This window comes from Notothenia coriiceps, unplaced genomic scaffold, assembly GCF_000735185.1.
Source record: "Notothenia coriiceps isolate Sejong01 unplaced genomic scaffold, NC01 NC01_scaffold00034824, whole genome shotgun sequence".
In the NCBI taxonomy this organism is placed as follows: domain Eukaryota; kingdom Metazoa; phylum Chordata; class Actinopteri; order Perciformes; family Nototheniidae; genus Notothenia; species Notothenia coriiceps.
This window is the reverse complement of record NW_011367525.1, coordinates 226356-238686: the sequence shown is the minus strand read 5'-3', so window position 1 is coordinate 238686 and position 12331 is coordinate 226356. Positions and strand designations below refer to the sequence as shown.

The following is a 12331-nucleotide window of genomic DNA, read 5'->3' as shown; positions in this document are numbered from 1 at the left end:
TGTGTGTGTGTGTGTGTGTGTGTGTGTGTGTGTGTGTGTGTGTGTGTGTGTGTGTGTGTGTGTGTGTGTGTGTGTGTGTGTGTGTGTGTGTGTGTTTGTGTGTCTGTGTCTGTGTGTGAGAGAGAGAGAAGACGTAGTCGTGTGTGTGTGTGTGTGTGTGTGTGTGTGTGTGTGTTTGTGTGTGAGGCGGTGAAGTGGTGTGTGTGTGTGTGTGTGTGTGTGAGAGAGAGAGAGTGTGATTAAAATAGCCCAATTGCTTTTACAATAAATAAACATTGAATGTGTTTAATTGAATAGGAAAGGGGTTTAACGTTAGTGGCAGGTTTTGTGTGAGAGAGAATAAATAAGACAGCCCAATATTTAAAAAAATATATATTCTTTTTCGCAACTTTCCGCATATTTCGCAACTTCCCGCAATTGCACCGCATAAAATCACATAAAAACCCTGCATGTTTAATCACATAATCAAGGATTTTTGCCCGCGTTTTTCTGGAGGGTCTAATTAATAAACAATGAACCATGGTACTCTGGAGAAAAGTATAAGCTTGGAGAAGTCGTTATTTTATTTAATCTGACTTTGTATGATTAAAAGCAACACGATCATCGACCCGACGGTTGTTGTGAGCGCCGTTGGGGAGCAAATCAGCGATGTAAACGGTGACGTCATGACGCAGCAGCGGCTGCACCAGTCGGGCTCTGGGTGGTGTAAACAGAGCGGGAGCAGAAAAGGGAAACCGGAGCTGAACCAGAAAAGCTCTAGCTCGGAGCTAGAAAGGGAAAAGCGCTGGTGTGAAAGCCGCAACTGTGACTCACACTCTCTCTCTACGGTCTATGGGGAAGGGGAAGAGATATAGATATTGTATTATGTAATTGAACATACGTGTAGACACTGACTTAACATGTTACAAATCATAACAAATAACAAGCTTAATGGAATCAAAATGTGGATAAGTGTGGAAAACAGCAATCTACAATGTTGTAGTTATTTGCTAGCAAATGTTACAATAAATGCCAGTCCCTAATCTATTTCTCTCTCTTTAGTCTTCTTAAAGTATGTCAAAAAGCTCTCCATCTGGAATACCACAGCTTAGTTAACAAAGTCTGTCTTGAAAACATACATAGTAGTTAGCTAAGAATTTGCATAATAAAACCGAGCATCATTGTTATATATTGCTTTTATGGAGCGGATCGTCAGCTTGAGCAGCTGTCAACTCAACATTGTAAATAACCAGCCAAAAACGATCGTCGGTTCATCTTGTTTTTGACTTGAGAATAGTTTGGGCAGCTTGAGAGCGTGAAATCGAGAGTGAAAGCGTGTGTCACACGCCAGAAGCTTGAGTGTTGGCAACCCTGGTGTAGCAATCCAGTCTCACGGCATTTCGTGTTATAGTCATGACATTTAATCTAGTCTTGGAAGGCCGGAAGCTGTGGGGTTCATAAAAACATCTTCTTACTCAATATCAAGCCACGATTATTGTTTATTGACTTTTTTTGCCGTCCGTGAGGAAAAGAATGGGAGTCCTCAGAATACTGAAATCTGTATTTTTTAAATCTTTTTTTCCTTCTTATTTGTTATTCTTTTCTAAATAACACACTGTTATTTACTCAACAAAAACACACAATTATACTTGTTTTTATTTATTTGTTTCATTCAATAATCTCGGCCGTTTTTGCTGTCCGTCAGTGTAACGACGAGGCGCCGTTACTAGAGCTCACGTGGACATGTGGATATAATCATTGTACTGTATAGGGTTTATTGACACAGTATTGGCACATGATTTAAACAACACACTTTATTAATGGATAGATATGTTTATTGACAATTGATTGAATTGCATTGTTGTGTGGGTGAGTGTCGTGCGGCGCGGACGCCGGGCCGTTCCTGCTCGCCGTTCGCCTGAGTAAAGAAATGGATACGGTTTAAAATGCGTATATTCATACATTGCTAACAGCAGGCACGTGCACACATAGACATCAAAGTGGGCTTGAGCCCCTGCCCTTTTTCTTCCTCCCGAGAAAGTGCCCTTTTTTTCCCCTTTTATTTTTTTTAAATAAATGAATATATCTACTGCTGTTTGCGCACAGTTTCCCTTTCCAAAAATATATTGATTGAAAACAAAATAAAAAGATCAGGTCAGGAGATTAGACTGTGAAGTTCCGATGCTCTCTACCCTCCCTCCATGTCTCCTGCACAGTGGTGCGGACAGTCATCGGCAGTCACTTCAGACAGACAGGTATAGCAGCACCTCCCACTTTACTGTTCCATGTCATGCCGGCTTTTCTTGGCTTGTTTTAAGGTGAGTGGTGATGAACAAATGACTAAGTTGCGAGTTTACAGCTAATTAGCCAAAAGACAAAAACAAATAGTTAACTAAGGTAGGCTACTAGCTAATGGATAAGTTAGCTCAAGGTTTAGCTAAGGCAATTTATCATGTGCACACAGGCTAATGTAGCCTACTGTACTTAAGGGGAGACACTTAAAGTGAATACAGTAAAATGTGTATCTAGTAACGTCATCACAATCGCCACATTGATATGCAAATTAGGTGTTAACTATAGGCCTAATTAAAATGCGCTAATTTGCATGCAGTTACTGAGGCATTGCAGGTGAAAAGGATGAAACTAAAAACAAAACAAAAAAACACCTCACAACTTCCCCAGATAGTTACTGACGTTAAAGTGGACCTATCATGCAAAATGCACTTTTGTACGTCTTTTATACATGAATATGTGTCCCCGGTGTTCCAGGGAACTCACCAAGTGTCAGAAAACACAACCCTCTCTATTTTCCTCCATACCCAAATCTCTTAAAAAAACTAGGGGCTGCAACGGATCTGATATCAATCAATCAATCAATGTTTATTTATATAGCCCAATATCACAAATGTTACATTTGTCTCAGTGGACTTCACAGTTTGTACAGAATATCAGTAAGACAATACGACACCCTCTGTCCTTAGACCCTCACATCGTACAAGGAAACACTTCCAAATGTAATTTATGTATATAGTGCTGTATACTGTACATATGTATTTATACGTTTTGTTCTATGTAATCACAAAAATGTTTACATAAGTATTCTTTATTATACACTAGTTCTCTTATTCCAAAAAGTTTTTTATGTCACTGAGCTGACCCTTTCTTTTGTTCAATACATTTCATTGTACCTTCTACTCTGTGTTGACCTACATAGGATGTACAAAGTAAAACTGAAACTTTTGGCTTCACCTGCACACACAAATACACACACTGCAACACAGAAACAAATATAGCCCACGTCTACCTGCTTGGCCATGCCTGGTCATCCTGTGGATGGTGAACAGAGAGGGATTAGGGGCCTGCTGAAACTTTTCAAAATGCCAACCTTGTCCGGAGCAAGGGCTGTAAATACCACCCAAATGTCAGCAGGAGACCCCACAAGTCAAACTAAATTGGCTTCTACATGCACAAACACTACCTCATGTCTGCCTCATGTTTGTGAGAGCGTCTTTAAAAATACATACATTCCACGCTTTGACACTTCAGGTTGGATTGCTTTACTTGTGAGCCAGTAAAAATCGTATTCATTCACTCACTATAAGCCCCAACACGGCTCAGTTTACAACAGACATGGCGGAAATCACAGGGGGGATTATGTTTGTCAATATGAGAGGTCATACGGTCTTCTTCTCTGGATAAATGTAACCGCGAACGCCAAGTCAAATGTACACACAACTCTATCGCTATATGTTAGCTGCCTACAGTATAACCATGTCAGAATGAAATTCAAACATATTTTCTGGTCTGACAAACCGAAAAAAATGTCAAGCACACAGAAACACTCAAAATAAGTTTGTAACACAGAAACAACACCAGTGTTTACTTAAAAAAAGGAAGGACATTGTAGGGAAAGCCATGTACGTTTTATTAGCAATTGCTTCAGAAAGGCATATTTACTGGTGCAATATAACCAAAGACAGGTTGGATTGCAATGTGTATATTAGAAGAGTCCACTCCACACTAGTCCCCTTCTCATTCAAATCCATCCAAATGTTGGCCTTTAGCCAGAGTAGGTCCTAGGGGCAGCATGCCAGCCAGGGTAAGACAGATGTCCCCCTCCCCAGCCACGTGCTCCAGCTCTTCCTGGGGTTCTTCCAACACCAGGTGGGACATATAATCCCTCCAGAATATTCTGGATCACAAATGTAGATATGTAATTCTGTTCACTGCTCACTCTCTGGCCGCTTCTGTCCAAAAGCATGGAGGATAGCGAACCACAACCTTGGTTGAGCCCAATGACCAATTCCACATGCTTTTTGCTGACAATAAAAATCAGATATGTTGACATTTCTAGACAACTGGGGGGTATACTACGAAGCAGGATTTTCGCTTAGCCGGCTAACTTCAGGGAAAACTCGGGGTTCCCGGTCCTACGAAGCTGGTTCTCTTTTTAGCAGGCTAGATCTCCATGGTAACTGATTCTGTGCGGCTAACCTGCCCCGGAGCAGATTAGGTTGCAGGCTAAGAGCTCAACTCAGTGAAAGCACTGCCTGCTGACCAATCAGAGCTCAGTGTGCGGAGTTTAAAGCGATCAAGTCATATTACAGGAGAAAGGAAATACAGAAAAGCTTGCCGTTGCAGGAAAGACGGCCGGCAAAAATCACTGACTGTGTGAACGTGAACATTAATAGATATATATATATATAATATCACCCCCCATCTTCAGAACAATCTGACTATTATAACATTAGCGTTAAGAAAGCTTACTTATATATCTGCCACAACATAAGTAACCGGATCAGAGTAACAGTACAGTCCGCGGCATATCACATCATGTATCATATATTTCCTTATCTGAGTAAGCTGAGCCGTATCTGGCCGTGCAACACTCACAGTGTCACATACTGTATGCAGAAGTATTATTTTAAGCAAAACATTAAGTTGACGAAACAATCGAGACAAATGTAATTAAAGTCAGATCCACTCGTGTCTTAGACGGGGCAGTGATATCATAAACCTGTTAATGTACGCATTCAAACACTTTTTCTTTTACCAGCTGTATTCACCTTGCTGGTGCAGCTATGTGGCTTTTATCCTGGATACAGTGTTTAAGTCATGGATGTTTAAAGTTTAACTTCTTCATTATGTCTAATATTATAGTTGACTTTTCATTCAGGAAGTATGACGCTGCGCTGTCAGTACGCTTCTCCATGTTTGTGATTGGTCGAATGCTCCAAATACCACCCCTTTCATGTGAACGCGCACCTAACTAGATAGGGCACGGCTGGCTTGAGCGATCCACTTGATAACACGCGTCGTAGTACCGTTTAGCGAGAGAGCGTATGTTTTGGATTAGGCCAACCAGCTAACTCAAACATATCCAGGTTAGGTTGAACCAGCTTCGTAGTACAGGCCTCAGGTATCATGAAGTTAATTGTGTTGTTTTTAACTGAGCATGTTCACGTCGTGTTTCCTTTTAAATGATAAGCCAATTGCATGGAGCATCATCTGAACCATGAGTGGGGTACTTAATATATTATGAGCTGAAGTGGTAATACCCACTAGGAAATTGGGTTAATGCTGCAGCTGAATATGATATTCAGCTAGGCAAAAGATAAAACATAATCACACTGTAGAATGAAATAAGGAGCTTAGCCTTACTTTAATATTTAAATGGTTTCCAAATATAAAGGATATGGCTATAAATGATGAGGAATTATAATATAAGCTATTTAAGGGATCTGAAAAGGTTGTTAACAGGTTTTGATCTGATTCCCTGAGGTTAAACCTCTCTGCACCAGGTGGGCCGTACATAGCAATATTTCACTCAAAAGTTACATGAATTTAAATATACTATAATGTCACATTTACTCAAATTTTCCCAAACGGGAATACATTTCTCGGATTAATCCGACATCACAGGAATGAAGCACCCATGGCCCTTTCTCACAGTGTTAACGAAACGCCTTGTTCAGTCCGATCTGCTTCAAGATTAATTGAGTTCTTCCTTTTAACATGCTCCACCCTTCCACCATATTTTATAAACATTAACGAAGTTTTCCGTTATTCAGACAAACCAAGTCAAAAACATCACAAAAACTCTTAATAGACCACCGCACGCAATAACTATTTGCAATCAAACACTGAGACCAGTTTTCTCGTATGCCCGCGCATTGCCACACAGTGGCTGACTTCCACTGCCGCAAACCCCCGACTGCTTCTGTCATTAAAGCTGCCATGAGTTGCATGGCTGGCTGCAGGAGGTGTGGTGATCCATCAGTGGAATGCCAGAGCTCCGCCATTAGAAAACCATCTGAAAAAAACAGCGTTTCATTGGCACTACAAGTCTGGAGAGGGCAAGTCAGAGGGAGGGAGAGAAAGAGGAGAGGGCCCTGTGTGCAAGGCAGTTTGGGGTGATTGATATGAGCCATTACAGATAACATGGGCGAGGTGGGCAGAAAGCTGCTCACCGTTTTATTTTTGGTCATTTGTTCAGACAAAAGCTTGGCCAGACCCACAGTAAACAGGGGTTGGGCATGTGTGTCAGGGAGAAAATGAAAGTGTTTAAGAGAGGAACTCATGGCCAACGCATCAGTAAAGGGACATAAACACACAGGCAATCCATAGAGACATGCATGCACCCACACATACAGACAGTCCTATTTTGCTGTCAAAGAACATCAATCAATCACACGAAAGGTAACATGCCATCTGACAATACAGCTTAGGTTAGTGGGGATTTGATGAAGAGCAAAATGGATTTGATAGATGAAGTGCAATCTAGCTTAACTAAATTAGTATAAATTGCCAGTATACTTGAACAAATTCTAAGAAAACATCTGTCTGTATTGGCCAAGTATCGCTATAATCACTGACTATAAGAGTAGAATTTTTAGAACCAACAGTAAGCAAGTTAGTTATCTCATGATACATGTACTACGGAGTTGGCAACAATATAGCATTCAAGAAACTTTTGCAAAACATCTGTCAACTGCCAACTTCCAAAAAGAACACTTATCCTGCATTAAACCCCTGCAACATGATGTTCAAATTGTAGAAAATGTATGCCAAGCACCATAGTGTGGAAGAAGGAAGCATCTCTGTTTAATGGATCCTAGAAGCTAATGTATCACTGCATGGAGGCCAATTCAATTAAAGTGCTTCACTATTAGATTTACACTACTCGCCTGGGACCACAGCGCCGTATAGAAAACTACCAGACGTACAGAGCAGCCCCACAAAGACAACCCTTCACAATACGCAAATGTAATGGGAAATAAAAGCGAGGGTGGTAGTCGATCCCAATTCCTGGATGGTATCAACAAAACAGTTGGTCCTGAATGTACAGTATATTACATCATGTTTGATTTACGATATCCGACTAAACATTAAAAAGGTTGAAATCGATAGATGGTCACTAAGAGGCCGTGTAATATAATTACATTTTACTGGTATTGAGTCATGTCCCACCCGTCATATGTCTTGAGTGGTTTGACCATCTCTCTCTGACAGAAGAGTATGACTGTAGTGGCAAATGTGTCACACATGTATCTTATCAAATTAAAGGAATCCTGCCTAAATGTTTCCAGTAAATACAGCCGGTTGGGTCATGTATTTACTTTATTTGAACCTGATATGATTAAGTCGCTTAAGAAGAGTTGTACATCAAATGTCCTGATGTTATGCAGGACCGTAGCAGCTTTCATCTAAAAAATATACCAGTATAACACTTAAGTTATAATAAAATGAAATCTTGTTTAGTCAAATTGCCATGACTGATTTATTGCCTTGCACAAGCGGCACTCTATTGCCTTTGCAACAGTAAAATTAACAGTAACGGCTTGTTTGAAATTATAATTTGCTTGCCGCTTCATTTACCTCCTCTTAGACCACAGTCATCATACTCGTACACTATATCAGTACTAGGCGGTGTCTTATTGCAGATGAGTGACTGTAGACTTTTTGCTGTCGTGTGTTGCTGATCACATTCCTGATGAACTAGGAGTAAATCTTGAAACCAATTGCAAATAAGGTTTGGTTTGGATCTCAAGTGTATCACTCAGTGCCTTACCTGAGGAGAGGCTGGAAGATGACAGTGATGTTCCTCGCTCCCGGTTTGCACACAAACTTCATTTCTCCCCCTTCAATCAGGTTGTCATCAGCACCACCTAGAACACAGGAGAAAGACTTCGCTTAATTTAACATGACAAATCAGGCATGGCAATATCGCAGCAGGGGTGCTTGAACTAGTATGTGCCAATCAAATGTAAGATCACATTTGCATTTTGATGGTTGAATATGTGCTTCCAATCAATCATCACAATTCTGTCTGTTTTAAGAAAAAAAATCCCAACTTATGCCAAGAGTGCTGCTCTGCAGATGACCCTGAACTCGGAACTACATATGATGTACCCTCAAAATCAACATAAGTTTTCAAAATCTTATATTATTCAGAAACATTTCAAAATAATTAAATATCTAATCAGTACAGGAGTAGAACTTCAGCCCTAATAAATCATTCAATCGGTGCAGCTCTCCATCACAAATCTAAATTTCTCCCACATGCTCACACTCCTCCATGCCCCTGCGTCACTGTGTGGGTGAACCCCACAGCTAACAGGGTTAATCAGAAAATCATTGCCATGTAACATGCTCAGAGAGGGGGAAGGGGGGAGTTAGAGGGGAGGGGGCAGCAGACAGGGGAAGAGGGGAGATCATAGGGGAGAGAGTGAACACCAAAGCTCATTACCTCCACTCATCCTGAAGTAATCAATATAATTGATGGAGGAGAAATTGCGGCTCATTGTCAATACAGCTAACTGCAAAGGAAAATGATTGTCTGTCTGTGTGCGTGTGTGCGTGTGTGTGTGTGTGTGTGTCCGTGTCCGTGTGTGTGTCCGTGTGTGTGTGTCCGTGTGTGTGTGTGTGTGTGTTCTGTGTGTGTGTGTGTAAAGGTTTTAAAATAATACTATGCATGACTGGGAGTGCACGTTACTTATATGTTTATAGTGTTTGAAAGAAAAGTTGTTGAATAGGAATAGGGGATTGAGGCCAGTGGGTAGAATTTCTGCCTTTATCCAGTTAAGAAAACGTTTTTTATTAGGATTTCTCAATATAAGGTTTATGTTTAAGTCCCACAGCAGTAACATACACCCACATTTGGACAGGCAATGCAATAGATAACTTTCTTGCTTCCAAACCAAGGGATTCTGGTACAATGCACAAGCTCTTGCATGGGAAACCTTTAGGAAATAGCCTGTTACTTCGAAAAATGCCATCAAAAAGGTTCAAATTGTGTTGTTTTTCAAAGGAGGTGTGATGTGGTGTCAGGTGTACAGAGTTGAAAAACTGGACAGAAATCAAACAACGCACTGATCCACATTGATAGGATTTCAGGACTGGGTAAGGGTGTGTGTGCATGCTCTTTCTGAAATGGTGAGATTTCACTTCGGCACAAAGCCTTGCTGTCGTTTCATTTCCATGTCCAATACGACCTTGTGAAGCGTGTGTGATATAACACAAAGACACTACGGCATAGTGTGCAAGCCTGTTCCGCATTACCTGCCCCGCCTGCATAGCCTTGCATTCAAATGCATATCAAGCTTTTGTTCCCTGTGCCGGGCTCCGTAATACATTTCTAAAGGAACAAGTTGCAATTGGGAGACAACACGCTTCATAATTCCATTAAAATTACAAGAAAAGCTTTCAATCCATCCAAAACTTTCAAATCAAGGGTTTCTGATTCTGATCTGTTGCCATGAAATTCACCTGCGTGGTAAGCCCACGTGCGCGTTGCTAAGTGGAGACAGGGATAAGGTCCAACTCACTCATACTCTCTTTTTCCATCTCTCCATACTTCCTTTGGTGCCAATTCAATTAAGACTCAATTACAGGCTCCTAAACAAAGCTGCCGCCTACGCACTCTCCTGCTCATCCACCCTCTCTCCCATGTTCTCCATCTTTCTTTCTCTCTCTCACTGGTTATCAATGTGGAAAGAGCGGGCTAAACTTTTGTTTCCTTGTCATCAACTTGCAAAAACTCATGAATAACATCAACATGTCAAAGACTCTGGGGAAGTTAGCGTTACCTGTCTGCTCCAAGAGCCACGTCAAACTTGCGGCAACTACACAAACACACACCAAATTGACTACCAGGCATGTATTCCCGATGACAGTGACCAATTTAATTTCATGCTCTAAACATCTGCATCTGTGTCAGACAAAGGAGCGAGGAAGAGACCCCATTGATCCGTGGGGTCTGCGACCAGCTGCCAACAGGGCATAGCACTGATGAATATTAAATAGGCCAGCATTAATATGCATGGGGTTCTTCAGAGTTGTCTAGACGTGACAGGGTGGCTCCGGTTGCAGGTCAGGGTGCCACCGAACTGCTGCCAGCCGTCTCTCCAAACAAAAATGTGTAAAAGTGTCATTTTGTTTGTGAGTGTTAGTGTGTGTGTGTGTTTGAGTATTCGTTGGTGTTCTCTGGACGGGTGTCTGTGCATTTCAGTCCCTCGGTGTGTGGTCTGATCCAGGATTAGTAGGAGGGGTGTGTGGAGGTGTGGTGCTCAGTGGGACGGCAACTGAAAGCTGGAAAGGAAGTAGCGACACATTCTAATGTTGCCAAATCTGCCTGAAATCCCCCTTGAGGACCACTGCTCCGTCAGCAACACACACACCTAAGCAGACATGACACACTACTTCTGTCCATAAAAACATCCATGGATTAGAGGGGTACAAACAGTTAAAGATATGTATACACACACCAGCTTCAAAAAAAGCACACATACTTTTGAGTGTTGGACTGACTAAAATGGATCCACCTAAATTACACAGATACCATATGCTGACACATACTCACACAGTGACACTCATCCAACCCCCTATGGTGCCTTAGCATGGGCTCCCCAGCCCACATGTAATCAAGTCGGGCAGTGACTTAGTGAAATTGCATTAGCTACACTTTCCTGGGTTTGATGAGAAAAGGGTTTGATCCTGTGATGAATTCCGGCCCTGCCCAGATTTAGGCAGGCAGAGAACAAACGTGTGATGCCTTCTTTAACACACTCCTCGTCTCCCGGGAAAAGAGTGTTTCTGTATGCATCTGCGAGTGTGCCAGAGAGAGCAAGATGGGGAAATCCAGACAGGCAGGGCTGAAGAACAGTCATAATCCCTCATTTACAAGTGGTTTGAAATCGGTTTTCTGCCCGCCATCTAAATGTCTGTGCCTGTATGAAAAAAAGGACTGAAGCTAGTCCAACAACTCATGCCCTACTTGAGGTACATGTTTTACCAAATATGTCACAATTTATGATAATTCAATGATATTTCGGTGTATTGTACAAATATATAAAACTTGTCTTGATTGTATAACTATATGTTTTCAGTATGACGCATTCTTCACTAGTCTTTGTAAAATGATGTATATTTTTGTTCTCGCTATTAATCATCTCTCCATATAAATTGTATTTATGATAACGTTTCACGTTGATATACAATCATGTCTATATAAATATTTGTCTTCATTGTTATCCTTTTACATTTTTTTGTGGTGGTTTTGTTTAAAAAATATGGTAGATGAAAAAATACACTCAATTGATATTTGACAGGTAGGATTCTGCAATATGGAGATTTCTCTACAGTATTCATTGTTAGCCTATAAAATGTCTGTGCAACTCATTTGATTAAAGCCCTTACTCTGTGCCATTAGCCAGCACTGCACATTCCATGCTAAATTGTGCGAATGGAAAGCAACATGGGGAATAATCCAATTTTCAACCTCAATAGCCTCATTTGTCTGTAGCTGTTATGCTATGAAAATTAGTTTTTGGTGTGATCAATTCAGGTAATGTTCTCTGTGTTAAACTCAGACACATTTAAATGTGTGTATGCTTGTGACAGTATCATACTGGCAGCCGGCTGCATATTCACAGTTTTAACCAGCTGATCTAATAAAAGTGATTTCTATGTCAATAATGTATGACTCTGGTCAATTCCAGGCATCCTATTCCACTCAAACTGTCTTCATGTCTGATTGACTCTTAATGAGAGCCTTCTATTATTAAAATTAATTTGATGGGATGGTATTGCTGCTCCACCAACCAGGACACCTAACCCAACTCTGATGAGAATAAACATTATAAATAAATAATAGTATAAATAAATTCAGGTGTAAATTGAGCTGGATTAATAATTAAAAGCCCCACTGTGGCACGCAATGAGTCTCCATGGTCTTGAGTTTAATGAATGCACATCTGCCACTGGTGGTATGACAACAATGCACTTCAGTAGCAGAATGAATATTAATTTTGGTGGAATGTCTCTCTGAAGACACTATGAAGACTTGGGGGGG

The 12331-nt window shown here is 41.0% G+C and overlaps 1 protein-coding gene across 1 annotated transcript in view; it reads right to left on the bottom strand.

The window, feature by feature from the left end:
• The window catches only part of exoc4 (exocyst complex component 4), a 99264-nt gene that overhangs the window by 54883 nt on the left and 32050 nt on the right, over positions 1-12331 (bottom strand). Inside the window, exon 8 of the mRNA XM_010790896.1 lies at positions 8051-8147. Coding sequence (XP_010789198.1) covers positions 8051-8147 — 97 coding nt within the window. The remainder of the gene's footprint in view (positions 1-8050; positions 8148-12331) is intronic.